Source organism: Spea bombifrons, chromosome 1 (genome assembly GCF_027358695.1).
Source record: "Spea bombifrons isolate aSpeBom1 chromosome 1, aSpeBom1.2.pri, whole genome shotgun sequence".
Taxonomy (NCBI): Eukaryota; Metazoa; Chordata; class Amphibia; order Anura; family Pelobatidae; genus Spea; species Spea bombifrons.
In genome coordinates, this window is record NC_071087.1 from 25,209,756 (window position 1) to 25,236,343 (window position 26,588).

Genomic DNA, 26,588 nt, shown 5'->3' on the forward strand with positions numbered 1-26,588 from the left:
TCATCCGTTAAATTATGAATCGTACAAGGGCAGGGCAGCGCTTCTTAATGCAGGGACCGGCGGCACCGACCAGCGCTGAGAAGAGAAGTCAAGGAGTTGAAGCCCGAGCGAATAGAGCCCATTGCGTGTCTTTATTACTGCCCAGAACCTGTGTAATCGGGACCCGTTTGGATCGCAGACATAAGACCTCCGGTTACGGTAATGTCTTATCGCTGCCATGCCAATTTTCATTCCGTTATGCGGCCGACCGTTATCAACGGGGCAAAAGCAAGGTATTCTGGTTGGACCCGAGGTGTAGCAAGTCTGACGTGACCCCGCATCACGTAAATGAACAACCAAGAGTGTCAGCATTGTGTTTGAGGCTAAGCGGTGACTAGTCTGTCCGTTACTGTTAGCGCCTCAGCGTGGCGGGATTTCGCGGCATGTGGCGCGCGTTTTCCTGGCGAAGCTGTTTGTCCCCGCGGGCGGAAGGCGGATCGGTGAAGCCCCTCCCCCTGTGCGCGTACAGCCAGAGCCGTGAGAACGTCGGCTTTCCGCCTGTAAACCCAGCTCCGTTTCTGTCCGGTAACTGTATATTGAGCGGTAAGGCAGCCGGTGAGTCTGCGTAGGTAAGTCTGGTAAGCTGTCGCGTGTGGAACCGTTTTGTGTTGCGTGCGTTCTGTGCAGGTGCACCGGCTGTGCTCTGTGTGTGATAACTAAGCCCTGCAGACTGTCTTCCGTTCGGAAATCAAGCTCCGTGTGCGTACTGTGGTAATCCGTGATCTCTTCTTATATCATCACGGACACGGTTTACTTGTTAAGGGTCTTTAGCAGTTTAGCACTGTACACGTTCCCTGACATTGTTGCTATGGGAACCGTAAACACTTTCCTCAGCCATTTTGGAGAATAGCAAACAGTGCCCAGCGAAAGTTTACCGTGCAACGCTCTGTGCTGGTTTTAAGCGATTAATATACTTTTAAGTTAATATGCATTTTTATATTAATGAACTATAGTGAAGCTGGTTGAGCCATTGTAAATGTATCCTAACGCAAAACATGAACTTAAAGGGACCAAAGGAACATGCATACTAAACCTTTAAAAAAGTAAAAAAATAAATAAAAGCACTTAACAAGAGAGAACCTTCTGCAGGGTCTATCCGTGCCGCTGAAACGATCACACGGCTGCTGCCAAGTAATCATGTGGCTGCGTATGGAAAATACCTGGCGGGTATACCTGAGGGGACACTACGACAATTAAAGGGACCTCTCGGCTATTGCATTATTTAGAGTGCTTATAATGGCTCGAGTTGGATTTTAAATTAGAATATATGATTTTCTTTGTTAATGATACCTAGTCAGTGAATCGTCGTCCCTTACGGGCAAAGCGGCTAGTGATTTGTTATTAATACGCTGGTATAGTACGTGCTGTAATGCACCAACGCAGTATCGTGACTGGGATCAGCACATGTGTGATGGGGTTGCTGTGATCTTGCTCACTAATTGAACACACGACCCTTACAGAGAAACTGAAGGGAATTCTGTAAAACTTCAGACTTTATCGTACCTCCTATATTTACACACATGCCTGGAGGTGGATAAAAATAGATGAAAAAAAAAAAGATTTGGGGAAATTATGTAAAGAAAGCTAACATTTAGTATTCTATAAATCACATTCCATAAATTGTTGCGTTTAAGTTTACAGTTTGGAATGATATATGATTTAAAGACCCGCCATGGGGGCCGCTATCTTAATTTCTTTTTGGTGTCTGTGTAATAATTCCTTGACATTACTTTATTGCTTTTGATATATAGATAGCAAGCAGGCATGACACCTTCATAGATCTAATATGCTATTATTATTATTATTCTAATATACAAGTGGTGGTGTCATTCTTTGCATGGAGGGTTTATTTTGTTAGCTATTTGAATAGCTCAATGGCTCATTCAGGTAAACAGATCATTGTTAGATCCAGTGTTTGTTCTGTTAGATCCTTAACGCAGGAGGTTGTATAAACCATTTATTTATGGGTGCTGATGAGTTAAAATTTTATATATCATGTATTATTGACTAGTTGTTAGGGTAGCTATAACCTCAGATATACCATATTTCCCCATGTATAAGACGCACCTTAATTTTGGGGGCTGAAATTTTAAAAAAATATATATTACATAAAGTTATTGTACTGGCTGCCTGGGAATGATATGAGTATGATAGATGTTAGCTGCTAGCAATTGTAAGCAATCGCACTCCTATGATGCTCAGGCAGCCAGTACATGTACATCACTCTCATCCTCCCTGTGCCCCCTACACACGGTTCCATGCTAACACACACACACACACACACACACACACTCTCTCATTCATTTAACCCTCCCTGCCTTACCTGAACTGCAGATCTTCTGGTGCCGCTCCCAGACTTCCATGGGGGCCGCTGTTTCCCTCTGCGTTGCTCGAACAGCAACTGAGCGAGGTCATGTGATGCGATGTGCATTCACGTGACTCCACTGGGTTCCACTGTTTCGCCTTGACGGATTAAGAGACGCTGCTGAGCAACACAGGTAAACAGCAGGTCCCCTTTCCAGTAAAAAGAAAAAAACGAAAACAAAAAAATCTACCACCACTGTATAAGACACACCTAATTTTTAGACACCTCATTTTTCTAAAAAAGGTGCATTTTATACATGGGGAAATACGGTAATTGCAGATAATACTACCTTATTCATGAGGGACAACAGACCAGAGTTTGTCAGGTTTTCTAAACAGTCAACTTTGTGTGAGACGTTTTAATGGAACGGAATACATTGGGTACATGTGAACATGTGGCCGCTGTGTGATAAGCATTCTCCATATTGATCAGAGTTTCCGAGAGGCAGATCTTCACTATAGACTATGTCAGGGCTTGACAAATTTGTTGTGAATCTAGGCGCCAGGTAAAAAAGTTAGGAGCCAGGATTTTTTTAAACTAACAGTTGGTCAGGAGTGGTCTGATCATCATCAGCCCACTTACTAAACTCACAGCGTTTGACCTGGAAGCACCCTGGACTTTCAGGTCAGAGCTGTTTTTTTTTTTTTTGTATTAATTTTTTTTTTTAACTCTTTCGATGCTGATGTTCCATTGGAGTACAGCACAGCATTGACTGATATTTAGTCCCCACAAGCTTGTGGGGACAAATGTTAACCCCTGCAATGCCACGAATGTGTCATACACAATTGTGGCATTGAAGGGGTTAACGCTGCACTGTCGCTCTCATGGAGCGATCAGGCAGCAGGGGGGTGTTGTGTCAGGTCCCCACACTCATGGGGAGACCAAAGAACCCTCTCCCCCTGTCAGCCATTGCAGGCGGAGTCTCTCTGATGACTGCTGTAGGCTTCCATGCCTACAGGAATCAAAGGGCTTGTGGGGGCTCGTTTTTGCTGTTGCTGGTCTGCCTGGTGGGCTTCCAGGCAGACCACCAGCAGCAGAGCCCCGTACAAATCCGGAATTAACCCCTAAATGCCGCGGCATTGAAGGGGTTAACGCTGCACTGCCGCTCTCATGGAGCGATCAGGCAGCAGGGGGGGTGTTGGGTCAGGTCCCCACACTTGTGTGGGGGCCCAATCAACACACAACCCCCTTCCCTGAAGCTGCCTGTGGCAGCTGAAAACACGATTGCTGGTTTTCCAGCAACCGTGTTTTCAGCGTACAGGATCACTCCGTGGGAGTGATCTCAGGCTCGGGGGCGGGCCCTGTGTGGCAGTGCTGTCTGCCCAGACTCCTGGGCAGACAGCAGCAGCAGCGCCCCCGTGTGGTGACTCAGCCTCTTACATCCACAATTTTTTCTGGATTTAAGAGGCTGACTAAACCTAGACGCCAGGACAAAATTCTCTGTCGTCATGGCGACCTGGCGCCTGGGATTTGTCGAGCCCTGGACTATGTAGCTGTTGGATAAAAAAAAATATCCAAAGCTACCTGCCTCCTGGATTTGCCCAGCGGTGTTGCTTTAAGCTTATTCATTGTAGTTTTTGTATTCTATCTCACAGGAAACTGCTTTTTTGATCATGGCTACCGGAGGCGGTGCACCTGAGGAGGTGAACAGCGATCTGGATCTACCTAACTGGAGCCACGAGTCCCTTGAAGACAGACTAAACAATTTGGTACTTTTTTTATAAGCTCCTTGACTTAAGCCTTTGCTTTATCATTGTCTATTCACTGTCAAGTCACACGTGGATAGGTGGAAATATTCTATTTGACATACACACTCATGGTATTGCCATACTGTAACATAAACAACACCATACACGTTAGTACCACACACACGCACTCTATACATATATAAAACTACACAGTCTAACACAGTATACACATATACACACTGACTCCAGCACTTTACATTTACACACATACACTGACTCTGACACTACTGTATACATATACTGACTGACTCCAACACTATAAATATACATACATATAGAGCTGAAACAACGAATCGATAAAATCGATAATAATCGATAACGGAAATCATCGATAACGATTTCCGTTATCGATTAATCGAGTGATCAATTCGTTGTTGGAGCACTCGGCTCCTTTTACTTACCTCCGCGAGCGTTCCCCGCTTCTGCTACACGCTCTGCAGTCTCCGCCTTCTAGCTACGTGACGGATGTGACGCGTTCCGGAGGTAAGTATTCTTCATGTCTATGTGCACGGATCGCACAGAGCCACTCGCACAGAGCGAATCGCTCTGTGCGAATGGAGCCACTCGCACAGAGCGGTTCGCTCTGTGCGAGTGGCTCCACTCGCACAGAGCGGTTCGCTCTGTGCGAGTGGCTCCATTCGCACAGAGCGGTTCGCTCTGTGCGAGTGGCTCCATTCGCACAGAGCGGTTCGCTCTGTGCGAGTGGCTCCATTCGCACAGAGCGGTTCGCTCTGTGCGAGTGGCTCTATTCGCACAGAGCGGTTCGCTCTGTGCGAGTGGCTCCATTCGCACAGAGCGGTTCGCTCTGTGCGAGTGGCTCCATTCGCACAGAGCGGTTCGCTCTGTGCGAGTGGCTCCATTCGCACAGAGCGGTTCGCTCTGTGCGAGTGGCTCCATTCGCACAGAGCGGTTCGCTCTGTGCGAGTGGCTCCATTCGCACAGAGCGGTTCGCTCTGTGCGAGTGGCTCCATTCGCACAGAGCGAACCGCTCTGTGCGAGTGGCTCCATTCGCACAGAGCGGTTCGCTCTGTGCGAGTGGCTCCATTCGCACAGAGCGGTTCGCTCTGTGCGAGTGGCTCCATTCGCACAGAGCGGTTCGTGAGTGTGGGTGCAGGGCAGAGTGGGGGTGGGGGTGCAGGGCAGAGTGGGGGTTGGGGGTGCAGGGCAGAGTGGGGGTGGGGGGTGCAGGGCAGGAGACTGCGTGCAGGGCAGAGTGGGGGTGGGGATGCAGGGTGTGAGTGTGGGTGCAGAGCAGAGTGGGAGACTGGGTGCAGGGCAGAGTGGGGGTGGGGATGCAGGGCAGGGTGTGAGTGTGGGTGCAGGGCAGAGTGGGTGCAGGGCAGAATGTGGGGGCAGGGCTGGGTGCAGGGCAGAGTTAGAGACTGGGTGCAGGGGCACAGTGCAAAGTGCTGGGTGCAAAGTGCCAGGGCTGGGTGCAAAGTGCCAGGGCTGGGTGCAAAGTGCAAAGTGCTGGTGCAAAGTGCTGAATGCTGGGTGCAAAGTGCTGGGTGCAAAGTGCCAGGGCTGGGGCAAAGTGCTGGGTGCAAAGTGCTGGGTGCAAAGTGCCAGGGCTGGGTGCAAAGTGCTGGGTGCAAAGTGCTGGGTGCAAAGTGCAAAGTGCTGGGGCAAAGTTTCTTGAACAGTAATAGTCCACCTCTTTTCAGAATGTTTGGGGTTATTTTGTTTCATAAATATTGTGTTTGGGTTCTTGTACTTTGAAAATATTGTTTTTTATTACATCATAACAAAATAAGAATGTTAATGTAAATTTTAAGTTGTTTTTTAACATCCAGTTCATTAAATTCTTTTAAATAAACGAAAAATTTGCATATTGTTTTTTTTATCCGATTAATCGATTAATCGAAAAAATAATCGGCCGATTAATCGATTATTAAAATAATCGTTAGTTGCAGCCCTACATACATACACACTTACTGACACTAGTATACACACCTCTCCTTCTCCCCACTGCCTATCTTCTGCCATCGTAAATTCGGCACCCTATGCTTTCCTGTGGGGGCCATGGTGAGGCGAGTGCTGTGAGGCTCCCAGTGGGGACACACAATGCATGTTAGGTGACCCCTCGCCACTCCATGCCCCCACAGGAAAGCATAGGGTGCCGGATTTGTGATGGCAGCCCTACAAAACCCTGGTGTTTGTCAAGCCCTGTATTAAACTGCTGATCGTTGGCATCTGTTTGATATAGTTGTTTAATTATATACCTAACTGTATATGCCTAGAAAATCCCTGACTTTGTGTAAGTGTACCTAATAGAATCAATGCTATTTTAAGCAAAACGGTGGTCATGCAAGACGTAGATTTTTTTTCGTGTTACCATGTCTATTTTGAAAGCATTCTTACTTCACATAATTTTTTCCACACCTGGCTAAAACTTTTGCACAGTACTCTATAAACGCAAACAAATTGATTTCAGGCAAACTTATATGAATCATACAGTCGGTAGCGATTTACCAACACAACCCTAATTTAGTATGGTTTTGTTTTTTCCCTCAGAGCTGGAGTGGACAGAAAAAGGCCAACAGGTCATCTGAGAAGAACAAGAAAAGATTTGGAGCAGAGTGTGAAACAAGACTTACAAACTCCATCTCTCCCGAATCTACCCCTGGCGTTGGACGAAGGAGGACTAGAACGCCGCACACTTTTCCACACACCAGATATGTGTCTCAAATGTCTGTGCCAGAACAGGCGGAATTGGAAAGGCTCAAACAGAAAATAAATTTTGGGGATTTAGATCAGGTATGCTTCTATATTTCCATGAATTTCTTAAAATGGGCCTGTCATTAATCCAAATCTCACAATTTACCTTTAAATGGTAAACGTACACGTAATGGGTTAATGTAATGGTATGACAATGCGGGCAGACATTACAACAGTTCTTCATTAAAGGAAAACTCTTACTGAGATGCTTCATTACAAGTACCAAGTGAAAAATGACTTCTAGAAATATTGTATTTTCTCTTTTAAAAGTGAACTCCGGCCAGCTTTCTTAAAAATAATTTTTTTTTGCTAAATATTGTGCTGTTTTTCTTTTTTTAAAACGGTTAGTGTTAGTTTGAGCAAACAAAGTTTTCAGCTTCCATGTTAGCCATTTGCTTGTGAGCTACGTCTATTACCTTAACCCAATCTACTAGACTCGTTATCGTAGCGGTTCGTGTAAATGAATTGCAGACGCTATACTAAACCTCTGTGGAGGAACAGACTTCATTAGCGTCACCGTAAAGTATCCGCTGAGCAGGGAACGTCACCCAAATATCACATGCCTGGTCACACGAGCAGCCGCCTGGACTGCGCATAATGGAAGTTTATTAGACCAAAATGACAGAAAAACAGGTTTTTGTCAACAGTAACCTACATTGCAGCAGACAGTACCCAGGATTATTTTTATATGATTTCAGATTCATGGATTGCTTTTTGGCAGTTATTACGAGACTTTAGGCACGTTCATGGAAAGCTCTGTACCTGACACGCTCTCTTCTTTCGATGCAAAATGGTCTCTTACTTTGAAACCAGACACTACTGGTAGAGTAGCACCGATTCTAAACAAAAAGGACAGATTAAGCCTTTTTGATAAATTCATTATAGTTTTAAGTCTTTATACTTGATATTTTACATCAAATTTACCTTTTTCTCCTAACAGCAGAGCATTGGAAGTGATTCCCAAGGCAGGGTGACAGCAGCAAATAACAAACGGCAGATTGGTGAAGCTCGCAAGCCGTTCAACTTCCTTCCGCTACAGCTAAACACCAACAAAGAAAAGGCTTCTCCTTCCCTAAGCCCCCCAAAGAAGGAAAGTAGTGCCAGCACCTTACCCAAGGATTTTCTCACCATAGCCCCCAATAAAGATTTTGCCCGGAATTATCAGGCTTCTGTGGAGGAAGATGGTGAAGAAGAAGCTGCGATTGATAGAAGTCAGGTAATATGTTCTTCTTACCGTATACTGTTACAGGCAAAGTCTAAATATCACTATTTACAATATAGACGAGTGGGTACAATACATGCAAGGACTGCACGGAAATTAGAAACATAATTTATCCCATTAATTGCGTTGTGAGGGAAACACAGCTAAGAAATACTAGAAGGTGTTATAAAAACCAATTATTTTCCTGAATTATTTCCAGCAGTAACTTTTTCTGGAACCATAGCTCCTGGGGTTTGTCAATCCCTATGTATATAATTATATATATATATATATATATATATATATATATATATATATACATATATATATATATATACGTATATACACACACACACACACACACACGTATGTATGTATGTTTCTACTTTTCTGTCTTTGCTCTGGAACTTAATTCTTTACGGGCGATTACTGCAATTCATGCTTTTTCTGTAGGTTGTGAGTAGCCTTGTAAAGATTCGTGAGTATATCATCAAGGCCAGTTCCCTGAGAGATGACCTTGTTGAGAAAAAGGAAAGGTCTACAAATGTTGAACAATTATCAAAGTTAATAGACCTCCTGAAAGTCCAGGAAAACTCTTACTTTACATTCCTTCAGAAAATGCTTGTAAGTGTTATCTTCTTTACAGATGCATGCTATGTGTCTGCACTTTGTCATATTGCCTGGTGTTTATTTCCTTGGCTCTTGACCCCCCATCCCCTCTTTATTTGTGCCGATGCGATATTACAGGGTAGTGGAAATGCGGAGGAAAGGCGCACGGTAGAGTCAGCGGTGGGATCTGGTTCTGTAGCAGAGAGCTCATTCTTAAACATTGATGGGCAGTCTGAGGCTTCAGATGCCACGGTAAGAAGAGAAAGAAGAGACATTCAGATTCAAAAAGGGGCATGAAATGATATAATGCTTTCTAAAATAATACCTCTGTAATAGACAAGAAGTACACGGACAGAAATTTAGTTACATGTCCTCTCTATACCTGTTAGTGATCAGCAGGTTTAAGAACTTCAGATCAGTAGAAATAATATCAAACTCTCTTCACATGAAGCTTTGTATTTCAATGTAAGTGGATAGAAGGGTGTAGGGGAGAGAAGGAGATCATGGTTGGGAAGTAACCTGAGCACAGAAGAAAGCTGATGAAAGGAAGTTAACACACAGACTGTTTTTCATGGGGAGGAAGGAGTCCAATGAAATAAAGACTGGGAGAGAAGTGCAAATCATTTTCCTCTGAATTATCAGCTTTAATGCCCAAACCCTTCCCAGGAAACGATTGATGCCAAATATGGTCTTAGTCATATATATATTTATATAAAAAGAGACAGTGGCGTATACGATGATGTAGCTTAGTGTTGAAGAAAACTTGGCTTTTTTATATTGCTCCTTGGGTTGCTTTCTCTGCTCACACACCACACTGAGATGATTCTTTAATGAAATGCTAAACGGTCTCCTTGTCCACTTAAACCCCTTTCCTTTATAGACATTCACTAGTCCTCATCAGTGTCTGGGTGATTAGAATCTGTTCTATTTACCATGAGGAATTATGATAAGGAGTCAGGGTATTTGTCTAGTAGATACACATACAGCTGTCTAGAAAATATTGATTTATGCAAACTAAAATAAAAGTAAAATGGCTCTATATTTTCAAAGGCTCCTTTTCAATCTGATGCTAGTAAAAAAATCGGGAGTTTCCTGTTAATTTTTCTTTTTCTTGTCACTGAGCCTTTTTAATAGAAAGACTTAGGGGTGTTTATTTACGTAATACCTTTAAGGAGACGGATCCCAAAATGCTATAACTGTTATCTCACCGAATTTAAGGGCAGATTATATTGACTTTTTTTTTTTGTGGTCAAAATCCTGTGCGATATACATGGAGAATGAAATAATGAGAAGTGCAGGGAGAAGTTGCCTCGCAGAAAATATATGTTGGGAGATGCGGTGTATGTTCCAGCAGCGCCAGCTTCTAAACGTTTATGCGGGCAAAGTGCATTTTAACTAGTTATATTAGCACAAGACTACATCTAGATCCCTTATTCCAACAGCTCTAAAACTTGATTACAAATTTGCAACACTCAGCGTTGAATGATCCAATAGTGCAGGTACCATAAACGGTTTTACTACATGTAAGGAGTGTGTATGTATGTATGTATGTTGTATGTATATATATGTGTGTGTGTATATGTATGTGTGTGTGTGTGTGTGTGTGTATATATATATGTATGTGTGTATATATATATGTATGTGTGTATATATATATATATGTGTGTGTGTGTGTGTGTATATATATATATATATATATATATATATATATATATATATATATATATATATATATATATATATATTTCATGTTCAGAGGGTATGACAACTAGAATTGACCTTATTGCAGGAGCTCAAGAAAACCTAGGATTTTTTTAAATCTGAATCAAAATAGTAACATCTAAAAAGTAAATAAATGTGTGTATATGGCTGTAGACGTCAAATCTAACATCTTATAAACTATTTAATAAAGGAGATATCTCTTAACCGACCCAGAATTGAGGACAATCTAGGGAACTCATCTTCACAAGTGAAGTTTGTGGTTTCTGCATTTCCAAGAGATGACAGGCTCCCTGTGAGTAGCAGGGCCATGCGGCCAAGTAACAGTAGTGTTCAGCACCGCGGATTACACACCAAGGTAGATATCGATAGAAAGAAAGGTCCCTAGGCGTTTGTGTTTAAATACATAAATTTGAGGGGGGAAAAAAAGTAATGTCTGGACTTTGTCACGTGATTTTATCGGTGTTTAAAGTTTTGTAAACAAAGACCACACAACATTTTTTATATGTGTAGGCCATGAAGTCAGAAGAAAACAAAATTGGACTTAATTACATAGTGCATAAGGTTAACAAAAAAAAAAGACCTAAGTCCATCAAGTTCAACCCTAAATAAAAAAAAAAAAATAAAAAAAATAGATTGGCTTTTTTACAAACAGTAGAGTTGTTCTGTGCTGGGGTTATTGTTATTCCACAAGTGGGTAGAGTATCGTTACTACTTATTTTTGCGCCAGTTCAGCGGTCATTGCTGTAATTTTATAGTTCAGTTAAGTGCTTGCTGGTAATAGTTTTTTTTTTTGTTTTTTTAAGCTAGAGCAGTACCGCCTGAACTGCCAAACGTAGTTTTATAGTAAGCTTATAACAGTCTGAGTTCATTTACATGTATAGATGATTTGTGTTGACATATGTGTGTGTATGTGTGTTTCTTTGGCATCCTGACAGGTTGTATTTAACGTAAATTCACAAATATGTGCTATAGTTCCTAATTGTTTACATCGACTGAAACTACTGTTTTTTTAGGGTTATGTTTAGCAAACTGCACCTTGGTTTAAAAAGCTATTAATCAAGCTGTGTTCTAGGTTTGTGTTCAAAGGATTTTTTGACTGTAGCTGTTCTCACTTCAGCGCGTGTGTTGCGGGGAATTATTAATGCATTTTATAATATGTGCATGTTTTAACGTCTCATTTTTTACTTTCTCTACCACTGTGTATAAATACTGTTGAAGTGATTGTGTGTGTTTTGTCGAGCTGTAATGTGTTGTTTTAAGTACAGAAGTAAAACCCTTAATTCCGCTTCCAGACGACTCAACATTTGAGATGCGCTTGAAGTCTGTGATTTCTCAAGTTTTATTCAAATAAGTAAACTGCTTCTTAGCAGGAAATATTTTATTCTGCTTCAGTTATTTTTTTTATATGATCTGCAGTCAGTTTATAGGTTGATAGGTAGTTCTGTGGAAATATCATTCTGTAAAAGTAGAATTAAGTAAATTGTTCTTGTTTCTGTTGGGAGGAAGAAACCATATTCATGTTGCATTATGGCACGAGATGCTTCCCTGAAACCACAGAAATCTAACAATTTCATTACTTGGTCTCGTGTTTTTTGTAGTTTGCGAGAGGTCTTTTATTTTACGTTTAAACATTGGTTAAAAAAATTCTCATACAAATGAAAAGGACAATCTACTGTCCCTGACAACCCCCTGGCACTATAGAAGAATGCATATTACTGTAACCTATGAGTACTTTAATATGCATGCTTCCAAAATAGAGACACAAAGCGCTTACCCGGCACGGACGAGGCTGCCCTCCTCCCTGATGCTTGAAGCAGTCAGTTGGTGGCAGGATGGTCGTCCCATTGGAATCAATGGCAGTGCAATCAATGGCACGTGGGTCTGAAGAGACGCCAGCGCCGGAGGGGAGTACATCAGGCGGAGAACATCTTGCAGAGATTGTCTGGGGCGGGTGGACGGGGCAAATGGATATGTGAGAAATTCTGCTTTTGAAAAACAAACATGAACACTTAAAGGGGGACCCCACTGAAATCATAGGCTTTATGCATATTGAAATGACAGCTTGTCACTATTTACAGGTGTCAAATCTAAGTTATTATAAACTATTTAATAAAGGAGATATCTCTTAACTGACCCAGAATTGAGCACAATCTAGGAAACTTATCTTCTTCTGGGCTTTTATCATAGTAGTTTTTATGTGTTCCTTTGAGCCTTTTGAGTCAGACTATCCATTCTGAAAGATTAACCTCAATGGTCTTATGCAAGCGGAACATTACGTTGTTTGATGCCTCTTCAATATTTCCCTTGGTCTCATCAGGCATCTGACTCCATTTCGTTAGAGGGGGCTTAGTAGGGTTGTGCTTCACAATGCATAGTGAAGTCAATGAGTCCCCAACGCACCTAGGAACACTTCAGAGAAGCCTTTATTAAGGTCTGTTAAAGAATCGCCTTATGTAATGCAGGAAACGCCTAAAACAAAAATACTTGGCAGGGTTGAATTACACACATTTGTTATATTCAGGTCTTGCATAGAAATAAAGTATTTGATATTTTGAAAAGCTTTCAGTGTGTGTGGTGGTTTAAAAGCCATGTCATGAGTTCTTGTCTTGTTGTACGCAGGCAGTAGATCCTCAACAAGAAGCCAAAGAGGAACTAAAGAACATGAAGAAACAGCACGCCTTATTAACAAGGATGCTTCAGCAGCAAGAACAGCTCCGGGCCCTGAAAGGACGACAGGCGGCTCTCCTCGCTCTACAGCACAAGGCAGAGCAAGCGATCGCTGTCATGGACGAATCCGGTAAATAACGTTTGAACTAATGTTACGCAGAAATACAACCAGTACGCTGAAAAAACTGTCCACGGATATGCCGCGATGTGGAAAATCAACACGGACATCTTTGTTATTCTCTGTAATATTATGGCCGCGTTTAGAACGCGTTTAGTCATAAGCTGACTGGAGGAAATGGAAGTTTGAGCTACTGCTTGTCTTAGTGGACATAAAAGCAAATAATGAAATGTTCTGCTTCCTGCATGACGTTCTTATTGTTCTCTATGTAAACTTGTTTCCAATTATTTTTTTTTTTACATTTTTGCCATAGTGATCACTGAAACTACAGGAAGTGTGTCTGGTGTAAGCTTAACATCAGAACTCAATGAAGAGCTAAATGATCTAATTCAGCGCTTTCACAACCAGCTGCATGATGCTCAGGTACAGTGTGCTACTTAAATATATGAAATAAACGCATCTAAGACCATGGCCTTTGCATGCTACAATTATTAGTGTCTTGTTTTTTTGTTTTCTAAATATTTAACTATGGTAACTTGAGACTCAAGCATTGACTATCCTTGCCTCGTGTCTGCTAGAAAGGTGTCATTTTTGCTCTTACAAAAGGCCATTCACATCTTTATTAAAAAATTTCATAGTTCAACTTATTTTTGTCTCTTTCACTTTTTTGAGAAGGTGGTAGCTAAATTGTACAGCCTTCTATCAGAAATAGTAGGGATCTAAGGAAAGATATATATATATATATATATATATATATATATATATATATATATATATATATATATATATATATCTTGCGTTAGATTCAAGATGGTTATGCAGCTGTTCCATGCATGCTTAAATTTATTTAACAAAAAAAGATGAAATGGAGAAGCCATGTTTGGAAAAACTAAGTACACCTTATGATTTAATAGCTTGCAGAACCACCTTTAGCAGTAATAACTTGAAGTAATTTTTTTCTGTATGAATTTCAGTCTCTCACATAGTTGTGGAGGAATTTTGGCCCACGCTTTACAAAGTTCGGTTTGTTAAAGGTTGTTGGCATTTGTTTATACACAGCCACATCATTGTAATCAGGTTGAGGTCTGGACTTTAACAGGCCATCATTGTCCTGGTGCGTGACCCAATTTCGGCCAAGCTTTAGCTTTCCGACAGATGGCCTCTAGAATACTTTGGGATACAGAGGAGTCTATAGCTGACTCAACAATGATTGTTGCAAATGTTATGTAAAACTATACAATTCAAAGAGGGTGTACTTTCTTTTTTTCAGGACGGTGTGATATATATATATAACAGTGTGTTTGTGTGTCTATATATGTATACTGATATTTTTGTTCTCACACTGCAGGGTCCACCTGTACCAGATAACAGAAGACAAGCAGAAAGCCTCTCGCTTGCAAGGGAAGTTGCTCGAAGCAGAAACTCCTCTTTATCAGAACCTCTCTCAGATGTACAAGACCCTCTGTTCAATAAGGTTGGGGTACTGCTCGAAAAGAAACAGAAAATGGACTCACTTCTTGGAGAACTACATGATAATCATCTAAATAACACAACCTGTAAGTGGCACAATAGATTATATTTGTGGGGACAGAGTTTGGCTTTGACCAGCATGCGTATAGGTTTAAAAAGGTTAATGCATCTACATTGCATATTGCTTTAGTCAACTGAACCTCTTAAGTGTATGGATGTAAAAATTTGGGACGTAGGAATGAACCCAAGCTCACAACAATACTTACTTGTTTGTTCCTCTCTCTAAATACAGCATTTTAATTCTATTTTAGTCATGGCCTCGGGCTCCCCACATAGGAGCATGGATCAAAGAAGCATAGGTTCAGCCGCCTCGGTTCCTCTCATCTCAGAGAATAGAGCAGCCAACAGCACAGCCGTTTATCCGTCCGCCTCCGTAGCATCTCTAAATGAAAGCGATGATGAAGAGAATCAAAACCCGGCAGAAAAACTGATGTATGTATTTCAAGTTCTCACTACCAAATGACCAACATCAAGGAAACTATTACACAGTTACAATTTTATGTAGCTTTTCTGTGCGTCCCCAAAATATTCGATCTTTGTGTCCACCGATTTCAGTTCTGAAGGTTGAGGTAAATCTATTTGTATGGCTAACATCTGCGTTGCTCTAGATTCCTTGTTGATCCCCAGCCACAGGAGGAAAATACATTGTCTATGAACTCAGATACCCCATGCTGCTACCCGACTACAGGAAATATATTTTCCTGAGAGAAATGTAACATTTTGAATTGATTTCTTTAGGTGTCGTTTTTATTTTTTATATATTTTTTTTCTTTCTCTTTTTAGAAAGTTGAAAGAAGTTCGAAAGAGGCTAAATGAGTTGCGTGATTTGGTTCATTATTATGAGCAAACGTCTGACATGATGGCAGATGCTGTAAATGAAAACACTAAAGAGGAGGATGAGGAGGAGAGCCGAGATTCTGAATATGACTCTGACTCTGAGCAGGATGAGGTTCAGCCCGTCACTAACATACGGTTAGAAAGTTTTCCCGCTGCAAGATCTTATCACACTAGTTCTTCTTGCCTTCCTCAGTGAAATGTTTGCTTTTCAGTGATGTAATTGCTGTTTCGTATTATTATTAGAAACCCGCACCGGACCAGTAACTGGGGACAAATGAACAGCGTTGCCAGTGCACAGTGTGCAGCAAACAACCGTGATGACAGACCCCTCAACACAGAGTGTGAAATAAACAACAGATCAGCTGTTAATTCAAGAACCTTCAATGTACCTTCTGCATTAGGTATCTTTCACTTAGTCGTGTGGTTCCTAATGTGATTGATCATAATAGTAACCTCTCTTCAGTCTTGGAAATAACATGAATTCCAGAACTGTTTGTTGTAACGATGTACAGTTTTGTTATATGAATGTTCATAGTGTTTAGGCATTGTTTATTGAACGCCAACAATCCCACTCTATTCCTCTAGGTTGTTTATACAACAGAGAAGCAATTGGTAAAGATAGAGACTGTGATCCAGACGTTGATGAGGATGATGCCCAGGAGGACCGCGCAAGCAGAGCCACCGTGTCCAGTAACAGCAGTGCTGCGGATGACTCTAATACTGATTTTGAACAAAAGTTCAATCGACTTATTGCAGCCAAACAGAAACTTCGAAAGTTGCAGGATCTTGTTGCAATGGTACAAGTGTATTTTTCCCCCTAGAATGTTTAATATTTTACAAAATGGATAGATAGGTAGATTGTACAGCTTAGTTGTATAGTTGAACACCCTTTATTCCTCTTAATAATGCTATGTAGCTCTGTAAACAAATCTCATAACCTAGTGCTAATATCTGTATAATAAAATAGAAAATCAAACAAGAATCGAAAAGGATCTAAAATCCTCCACTTTTGACCTTCCTCAATTTCTTCCCTCTTTTGGGTGAATCAAGAAGCTAATTGCTGGAGGGAGAGCAGTGTGTGTGCTGGGCAGGTAACTAAGAAAGATTGCTCTCTGCAAACTAAGTTAATGCATCTGTTCTGTTTTCGTTTCAGTATGGCGATGATACAGAGTCTGATTCTGTCCCAGCTGAGAGTTCTGTTAAGGGTCAACGTTCATCAGGAGCAGAAAACAGTCAGCAACAACCTAACAACACTCGTCCGAATATGTCTGCAGTTCAAAAAGATGTGGCACTTAAGGAGCAAGCAAGGTGAAGACCCGCTTTCTCTTGTATGCCAAGCAAACTTACTGTTTTCTTCTTTCAGGCTTTAATGACGTTTCTGTTTCAGGGAAAAATTCTATGAGTCTAAACTTAAGCAGCAGCAGAAAGAACTGAAACAGTTACAGGATGAACGGAAAAAACTTATTGAAATTCAGGAGAAAATCCAGACTTTGCGCAAGGCCTGTCCTGACCTACAGGTATGTAAAAGGCAGGGTAGCTGGTAAGAGCAGTGAAGAAGGCTGCAGTGGTGCCAAATGGTACCGTTTTGATTTCTTAATCCCATCCCCCAACATTGGTTGAACAGCTCATAGTAAAGCAGCAAGACTACAATTACTCAGATAATTTCACAATTTGAAAACCAAAAGAGTCCTACTGTCACATTTTCTATAAGACTTACAAGCCTCCGCGCCTGTATTTACCAATAATGTGTGTTTTTCTTTTGTTTTGTTTTTACGCTCTAAAGTTGTCCACGTCTAGTCTTGGAACCTGCCCTGCAAATAGACATTTGACAACAACCGCATCAACTCCCGACGTTCTTGAAAGTAGTAACGCTGTTGTCCCACCTATGCCTGATCCTGAAGATTCATCATCCGTGGACAATGAGGTGAACTCATATTTTTGTTTAAATATTTAATCTCTTCAGGACGCAGGCATTTTACGCTTGAGGACACAGGTTTTCAGTATTTTTGATATGTCTTAGTCTTGCTTGTGATTTCCTGCTCTCTCATTTATTACACAAACCATATATTCTTCCATAAAAAAAAAAGTGAGCAAAAATACATATTTTTTCACAATATTGCAAATGATTTCTTTAACAGAATATGTGCAAATACGGAACAAAATTTGCTGCTCCACATACAAAGATTTCTCATGTTTTTGGGATGTTAAACGTACGCATTTGCGTTTTTACTGAGCCCCTGTCTCATTTGAGCCTGTATGGAGGGCAGCTGCGCTGGAGGCGACCGACACGTAGGACATACTATTTATTACACTGGCTGAAGAAGGAAATAGGACGTCCTGCGTCGCAACGCAGTTTATTATTATTATTAATATTATACTTTATTTATAAAGCGCCGACAGATAAAGAGCTTTAAGTGAAGCTGAACCATTTAATAATACCCTATAAGTAAACTTAATGAAACAAGACTGTTTAGTCAAGTATGAGTACAAATATATAGTGAATAAAGAGCTCCTGATAACATTTTGAATTCATGGTACCCATGTGAAAGCCATGTTATGGGGCAGAACTGGTACGGAGGGATGTAGTTGCTTGGATTTGTGGATGTCCTAGCCCAGTCTTTTAGTATTAAAATACATTGTGACTTCAGATTTGCTACAAGTGATCTTTTTCTCTTACATTCTTGTGTTCTGTGGACATTGTTAAACACCATTCTTTTTTTTATCTTTTATTAAGCACACGGCTGCTTTAATTTACAGTTTTTCTTTTTTTTTAGGTGTGGTCTGAGATCCGTAGACATCAAATTGTTCGGGAGGATTTAAGACAAAGAAGAAAGCAGTTAGAGTCCCTGATGGCTGAGCAACAGAGGAGGCATGGATTAACAGATACAAATTCTGCCGCGTCTTTAAGAAGTGATGACTCTGAAGGTCAAGGATTTAATCAGCAAAGCAAGACGGAGAAGTGAGTGTTTTTTTATTTTTTTAAATTGACTACCACATAAGACCCAACCCTGCAATATGGAAACCAAACCAACAATATTCATAGTGGTTGTCGCACGACCCAAAAAACATTCACATGGTTGTTGTAAAGCTAGAGCCCAAGAGAAAATAGAAAAAGGGAGCGGAATGAGAGGAAGGGGAAGAAATGATCATCCCGTCCACTGTGTCCGCGGGCTTTATTATATTTTCATTTGTTTGGAAATTCTTTTACTTGCCTACAAAAGCCAATGAAAAACCTACTAAATAGATTTGATTGTTTTCCATTTTTAGATTTTTATATATATATTTTTTTTTATATTTATGGGGCTCCATTGCCCTACATTTGCGATCGCAGTACCTGTCTTTTTACTGTCAATATGGCTCTTTTTGATCAATCCAGAGAGTGATCACATGGCTCCCTGGTGGTTTTTACTTATTTATTCAATACCTCGATGGCAACACCGGCTGAGCGAAGGAAACAATCATTGTTTCCTTAGCTCTTTACAGCCGCAAGATGCTGCCGTTTCAGCAAGGAGAGTATAATCACGTGGGGGCTCCTGAAATTTTAAAGGGTTACTCCAGTTGTCATATACACATCTAAACATTGCTGAAGATTCCTATTTCCATGTGCATAAGATCTGAAAACACGTTTCTTTTAAACGTTTAAATACATTTATAGGGAATTCACAGAAAGCATCAACTGGTTACAAAACAGGGATCTCTTGGGTGTGCTGGTCATGTTGTATTCTCTAAAGAGGTATAAAATACCCTTGACCATTTAACTGCTCTGACCTTGATGCTTTATCAATGTTTTTTGTGTTAGGACCATGGCTACCTGGGGTGGTTCTACCCAGTGTGCTCTTGATGAAGAGGAGGAGGAAGGTGATCGTGCCTACATTTCAGATGGAAATCAGGCAGAAGAGGAGGAGGAGGATGAAGAAGAAGAAGAGCAAGACACCTTTTGCGAAAATGTTTCTTACCGTCGAAATGGCACAAACCAAACTTCCAATAGTGGAAACCGTAGTAAAAATGGGTAAGTGTGTTTGTTTCTTTTGTGTGTTTTCAGGCAAAGTGGACTAGTGAGGACCAACAAACCATTGTACAGCGCTACAGATTTTGATGGCGCTATATAAAACAATAAATAATAACGTATACCATTTTGAATGCCCATATTGTGTATTGTGAAGAACATCCTGCAAACTGTTGATTTATGTACATCAGGGGTGACAAGTAAAATATAGTTTTCCTTCTTGCAACATATAGAAACATACAGATTATATTCCAAAACTGGAATTGGTATGAATATAAGTGGGTGCAGTCAATAGGATATTCCTGTTTATTGCTTAACTTTTGCTGCTTTGTGCCAGAATTCATATGTAGCCCCAGGTTCTGCACTTTTCTTAGGGTATCAATGTTTTGATCTCTGCCAGAGATTGGATGTTCTCTGACCCTGGTACACATTCTTGTAATGTACAACCCTTTTGAAATGAGTGGCTTTTCTAACATTAAACTTGTTGTGTCTGCACTGCAATTTTTTAATGCAGATTAGGAAATGTGGTGTATGTGATAGCTGTGTAATGGACACAATGTGTGCATGCATGTTCATGGAGCTTGGATATTCCAGGAACTAAAAGGTTAAATCTATGTGCACTTAACATTGCAACGGATTTCATATTTAACACCGTTTTTCTTTCTAGGTGGAAAAGCCAGCGTCCGTTTTCAGTTGATGGCAATTATCGTCCCTCTCCCAAAACAAGGCAACAACAGAATATAAGTATGAGACGGCAAGAGAATCTGAGATGGGTGTCTGAGCTTTCTCATGTGGAGGAGAAGGAACACTGGCAGGATCAGTTTGACCAGCTGAAGAAGCAGCTTGATTTCAGTACAAATATCTGTCAGACCCTCATGAGAGATCATCAGGTAAAAAAAAAAGTAAAATGTGATCGGTATTGGTCTTTGTCCCACAATCTAGCAGTTTTTTGTTTTTCTTCTAAATGTTACTTTCCAATTTTAGACGCTGTCCTGTATGATGCAGGGCCTTCTGGTGAACCCCTACAACGTAATGCCAGGGGCCGTGGGAGGACCGCAGCTCCATCTCCTCACTCATCAGCTCAACCAGTGCTACTCACAGCTTAACTGGCAACAGAACAATGTCTTGAGGTAGAGAACGGAGTACATGTGTCTGTGTTTATTAGAAGTTGCTACCATGGTGCTTTTATCATCAATTAAGGGGAATTGCCACTGGGGAAAAAATCATGCCGTGTACTTATTTTTATTTTATGTCGATACGCTTCATTTGTTTGCACTCTTATGGGTCACCGTTGCAGGTAGTTAAGGTAGTTTCGTTGACTTTACCTGCTCAAACACAACTGAGCTGACTTTATGGCAACGTTAATAAAGCCATGTTTATCTAATAGACAGTTCCTCCACAGACTTAAATGAAAATTGAAATGTAAATTTGGCTGTAAACTTTCATTTTGCAGGCTAAAACAAATGCTGAATGATGTTATGCGCCATCAACAAGAACATCTATCACAGGAGAGCAATCCGAGGAAGGACAGGGGTAGCAGCGTGCCCCCACCTCCATCTCCTAATATGTTTGCTAACTTCAGTTTCATTCCACCACCCATGAACTTTTTCAACATGCCTGCCTTTGGAAGTGTCCCCAATGTGGTGCCAGGTCTGTTAATGTTCAATGCGACCCTTTACCAACTGATGCTATTATAAATATTTGTGTTATTTTCGATTGCTGCTGTTATGATTGTTTTCAGCTCTTGGCAAATGACAGCTTTCACAGAGCTCCACATAAATCAGGAAATGTAGTTCTCTTTTACTAGCAAAATCTGTTTATTGCATTTGTCTTCAAGACACCATGGGGATTATATCCGTTTATGGCATCGCTTACATCCAGCTGCCTGCTCTGCCATATTATTTCAGAGCGGATCTTTATTCGCCTTCATATAATTTACATTTAGTATAGAGAGCATTAAGATGACTTGGACTCTAGATACCTGCTCTGCGTGGGGGTCTGGTGTCAGATGGCACAAGTCGCTTACATTTACTGCTGTTCACGGGTCAGATCTGGTCCTTTAAATGTGCAGCCACAAGCTGAATACACACGTTCACAGATAGCCTGCAGCCTCTTATCGGCCACTCGTCGTGAAGTGCGGGAGTCGCTTTAACTCCCCAGCCCTGCCCCGAACAGAAACCTGTCTGCTACTCTCTAGTCACAGATAGACTAACGAGACGCTCCACTGAAAGTATGCAAGTATTAATCAGGCCAGAATTCTTATAGAAAATGATGTTATACACAAATCCGCTTTGCAAAAAAATACTCCTTCAGTACTAAGATCATTGTATATTGAAGCAGATTTAACAAAGTAAACTAAGGACAGTATGAGGTGTGTTTAGGTTTGTTAATTCACTCTCATGTTGATGTTGACACAGGTATGAACTTTAATTCTATATTTCCACCTGGCTTTGGCGATTTTACACACGGTGTTCCTTCTCAGTCCGATACGCCTCTCCATCCTCCTGATCCAAACACATCTGGAAAGACTGAGTATATGGCTTTTCCCAAACCTTTTGAAAGCAGTTCTTCTTCAAATCCAGCAGATAAACCAAGGTAATGGTCCATTACAAGTTTGGTGTCCTTTTGTTACAGCACCCCCACCCTATAGTAATATAAAAAGACATTGCAATGATCCCACCATAAGAGGTGAGCAGAGCTATGTAAGAGTATATATTTTTTCTTTTTCAAAGGAATGCACAGAAATCAGTTGGCGAGGGGGACCACACGAGAGTATTTTGGCCACAAGATCAAAATAATGACCAAGGGAAAAAATCAACGTTTTTGAATGCTGGCCATTCAGCTTCTGGGCCGTCCATGAAGCAGTCAGAGGAAACCCACCGAGTGAAGCAGTTTGATGAAGAGTCCATGGAGAGTTTGAGCAGCATGCCAGATCCTGTGGATTCGGTTACATTCACCAAAACCTTCCGTGCGCGAAAAGCAGTAGCACAAGCCAGCCTGGCCTCCAAAGACAAGACGCCGAAAGCAAAGAATAAGAAAAGAAAGATTTCCCATCAGAAAAGCAGAACCTTAAAGAACTCTGGCAAGTATTTCTAGCAATGTGCACTACAAACACTATTGATGTGCCCATGGGTGCCGCGGGTGTGTGTTACGTGGTATATACGTCTTCAGCTACAGGTTAATCCTGTGTTGATGCAAAGGTGTGTGTGTGTGTGTATGTATGTATGTATGTATGTATGTGTGTGTGTGTGTGTGTATGTGTGTATATATATATATATATATATATATATATATATATATATATATATATATATATATATATATATATATATATATATATATATATATATATGTGTGTGTGTGTCTATGCATAATATTTTAACTCTATATTCACATCTTTCTGTTTTTTTTGTTAATGTATACTAGGATGACCACCCTTGCCGTCTTCCACATCATCTCCATTCCTTGAATTTTACAATTAAACTTCCAACTGAGCAGTTTCCCAGGGTTTCAACTTATAAGTGTGTGTTTCTGTTGTAGGGTTTCACAGTGCCAGTGGATCCAGCGTTGGTGAGCTGAAACAGAGTGACAGTAAACACTCGCAGACCGAGGAGCCAGCTGTAATCGCTCAGAATCCAAGCAATGCTGATCACTTGCAGAGAATGAGAAAAAACGACCAGCATGTAGAAATGTCCTCAGGTATTGTGTACATTGTATTTAAATATTGCGTAATATCATTTATCATTAACTCACGTATTTCTACATTTAAACCCCTAAGGGGAATTTTTTATACAAATAAGCCTTATTTGCTTTTTCATGCGTTTTTCTTTTTCTTTTTTTTTTTTTTTTTTCCGAAACTGTCAATAAGCCGTCCCATGACGGATCGCTGCTTTCCTTCAAACAAGGACTGTCAGCTTTGGAAAAGAAAATAAAAACACAAAGGGTGCAACTAGCCACAGAGACCACATATAAATACTTGGAGTAAATCCTGACAAGAGTAATACTGAAGGAGTTTCTAAATGAGCCTGCTGAAAACAGGGAACAAAAACAAAAAGTTAGGCTAGCTGGAGTTCCAAAAGCTTCGTCACATTGAAACTTACAGTTAGGTTTTCTAACCTTTCAGAACCACATGTTTACATCTCATAGTGGATCATCACCTTGCCTAGCCGACTACTCTTCGTGAGAATCAAGGCTTAATAATCCCACTTAGAAGTCTGGATGTTAATTTAAGGACCCTTAAGCACCCTCTATAGAGGGACGTATCAGGGCATGATTCACAATATGAGAGCACTTTTTGAAAGTGCCGGGGTAGAGGCGAGGAGCGAAATATCAATGGCATCCTAGGTGTTTTCCTAGAGGTTAGCCAATCAGATCTACCAAAAAAAACATATCAATGGGGAAACAAAAGGACAGAGTTGGACCACTCACTAAAAATCAAGGCTATCCTCTTATTAATTAATATCTAAAAATATAATAATAACCCCGAGGATATAGGTCCTGTAACACGTGCTACTGCAGCATCAGGGCGAGATTGTGTCCCAAGGGAAGAACTTTCACATTAACCCCTTCACGACAAAGCCTTGTACGTGTACGGGCTCGCAATGCATTGTCCGGAATAAGGCTGCACCATCCTGAAATAGGGTTCCCTGGTATGTGATCAGATAAGTCTTACTATCCCAAGCGAGGAATTAAAGCCATGTTCAAGTAGACCAAAAGTGACTGAAGATATCCCAATGGTGAAGTGAGTAAAGGCTCTCGCGGTGTGTGGGGCCAGTCGTTTATGATCTACGGCCCACGAGGGCCTGCAGCCTTCCACAATGGGTGATGACGAAAGGCAGACCTAAAGCGGTATATAAAGTGAGGGACAGGATGACCTCGCCAAGTTCTTTATGTAATAATTCTTAATGCTCTCCTGACAGTGTCCTTTATTATATAGTAGTATATATAAATATAGCAGGTACATCTATTTGCCTTATATTTTCGTTTATCCCCTTTTAATGAGGCTGGTGCTTACACTAAATGTCTCCAAAACCATAGCAATACGGAAGCTATAGGTAGTTTATAATATTGAATTATGTCAGAGGCTGTGACAGCGATGGCGTCTGGTTTATTTGTGTGCTTTCTGTTCTAGAAGCCGGCAGCGACTTTTCGATGTTTGAAGCTTTACGCGACACCATCTACTCGGAAGTGGCAACCCTGATTTCCCAAAATGAATCTCGTCCTAATTTCCTTATTGAACTTTTCCATGAACTGCAGCTTCTGAATACAGATTACCTTCGGCAAAAGGCACTGTTTGCATTGCAGGTAACAAAAATTCCTCATTTCTGGTTTTTGCATAACCTTAATTTTAGGAGCTTTTAATGAAGTATTCTGTAATTATCTAGGATATTGCGACCAGGCGGATCACTGACAATAAGCGTGACTCTATGAAGACCATCGAATCCGCTGGATGGATGGCATCTAATTCTGAGCTAACACCCAGCGAAAGCTTGGCTACGACCGATGATGTAAGATTGTCGTTTTTGTTCACACTTGTTTAAACTGTGTCTGCTCCTATTTAAATTGTATTCTCATTCAAGTCCTGGAATAACGATAGTCCGATACTTTGTGTTTTACTAGACCATACTGATTTCAGCAAACAGTCATATTTAATGATTATTTAGGAACACCCCCCCTCTTTACCCTGTCCATTTTTTCTTGGATCCTTATTTTTTTTGATGCTGTGTTTTAAAACCACAAGAAATAAGTTGTAATACAGTTTGTATATATCAGTAATAGAACAAAAACTGTATTAAATGTTGACCGAACGACGTAACTGTATATATTAGTAACAGAACAGTTATGTTGTTCAGTCACCATGAATACTCAAGAACAATAAGCCCCCTTTCATTATCTTTCATCCTTTTTTGTTGCACATTTTTGGGGATTATGTGTAAAAAGTCATTTCAATAAAGCGGTTGTGATTGCGGTCAGAAGTCCATTGCTTACTATGGTGATAAGACTAATTTTGAAACTTTCCCCCAGAATCCATACATAACCCCCAGTATTATGAGCTTGTTAATGTTATAACATACTTGGTAGTGTGACTTCTATCAATGCCATGTGCATTAGTTTAGCAAGGGAAAAAAGTCTTTGTCTGAATTATTGTTTTTTCCCATTTCTTAGGAAATGTATGCAAAAACGTCAGACTGCGCCGGTGCTCTCGGAGAACGCAATGATGGTGATAATGTTAGCACTTTGTCAACCTCATCAAATTTTGAGCCGTTTGCAACAGATGACCTTGGTACGCTTTTATTTTTATTTACTTATTGCTGCTGTGACCTCTATGCTTACTGCTTGTCTTGAGTCGGTTGCAAGTTTGTTAAAGTAAAAGCTGCTAATGCGTTCTAACACACAATGTTCCGAAGCCTCCTTTCTGAAGAGTGTTTTATTTGTTGACTTATAGGCAATACCGTGATTCATTTAGATCAAGCCTTGGCAAGAATGAGAGAATATGAACGCATGAAACTTGAGGCTGAAAATGCTTTAGCTGCTGACAGCGGCAGTAATATTAACGGTGCTGCCAGTAATTTGGAAGGTAACCTACTAACAGATTGTGGTGCATGGAGCCCCGCTTACTGCCTGCACACTTTGCATTAACTGTAAGACAAGTGTTTTCACTTAAAAGTATTCCCGTTGCTGGTTATGTTTACAGTTTGTTATAAAAAAATGTTCTACTAAAAACATTTCGCTTGTGTTTTTAAGACGCTCCTAAAGATGGAGAGATTCAGAACGCCCAGCAATCAGATGAAGTTTCTGTTCCCTGTCCACGCATCGACACACAACAGCTTGACCGACAAATAAAAGCAATTATGAAGGAAGTCATCCCTTTTTTGAAGGTACATATATATGTTATACTTACACCATTTTTAACCTATTAATGCCATATTCATATGGCACGTGCTGGAATGACTGTGGATAAGTGGAGACCCAGGAGGGACTGTCCGGACCCTGCTGCAATCTCTGATCACCCCCTGCTGGCTGATCAC

General features: G+C 40.8%; 1 protein-coding gene across 1 annotated transcript in view; it reads left to right on the forward strand.

The window, feature by feature from the left end:
- The first annotated feature begins 558 nt into the window (after positions 1-558).
- Positions 559-26,588, forward strand: part of PCM1 (pericentriolar material 1) — a 30,291-nt gene continuing 4,261 nt past the window's right edge. The window contains exons 1-29 of the mRNA XM_053459043.1: positions 559-608; positions 4,000-4,113; positions 6,667-6,909; positions 7,811-8,086; positions 8,525-8,695; positions 8,819-8,932; positions 13,022-13,199; positions 13,501-13,610; positions 14,536-14,743; positions 14,969-15,149; positions 15,501-15,689; positions 15,798-15,955; positions 16,140-16,351; positions 16,708-16,862; positions 16,942-17,071; positions 17,338-17,478; positions 18,329-18,513; positions 19,354-19,563; positions 20,228-20,450; positions 20,545-20,690; positions 21,014-21,210; positions 21,978-22,155; positions 22,293-22,642; positions 23,101-23,259; positions 24,692-24,864; positions 24,945-25,067; positions 25,726-25,843; positions 26,006-26,137; positions 26,305-26,438. Of these exons, the coding sequence (XP_053315018.1) occupies positions 4,018-4,113; positions 6,667-6,909; positions 7,811-8,086; positions 8,525-8,695; positions 8,819-8,932; positions 13,022-13,199; positions 13,501-13,610; positions 14,536-14,743; positions 14,969-15,149; positions 15,501-15,689; positions 15,798-15,955; positions 16,140-16,351; positions 16,708-16,862; positions 16,942-17,071; positions 17,338-17,478; positions 18,329-18,513; positions 19,354-19,563; positions 20,228-20,450; positions 20,545-20,690; positions 21,014-21,210; positions 21,978-22,155; positions 22,293-22,642; positions 23,101-23,259; positions 24,692-24,864; positions 24,945-25,067; positions 25,726-25,843; positions 26,006-26,137; positions 26,305-26,438 (4,890 nt within the window). The 5' untranslated portion in view covers positions 559-608; positions 4,000-4,017. The remainder of the gene's footprint in view (positions 609-3,999; positions 4,114-6,666; positions 6,910-7,810; positions 8,087-8,524; positions 8,696-8,818; positions 8,933-13,021; positions 13,200-13,500; positions 13,611-14,535; positions 14,744-14,968; positions 15,150-15,500; positions 15,690-15,797; positions 15,956-16,139; positions 16,352-16,707; positions 16,863-16,941; positions 17,072-17,337; positions 17,479-18,328; positions 18,514-19,353; positions 19,564-20,227; positions 20,451-20,544; positions 20,691-21,013; positions 21,211-21,977; positions 22,156-22,292; positions 22,643-23,100; positions 23,260-24,691; positions 24,865-24,944; positions 25,068-25,725; positions 25,844-26,005; positions 26,138-26,304; positions 26,439-26,588) is intronic.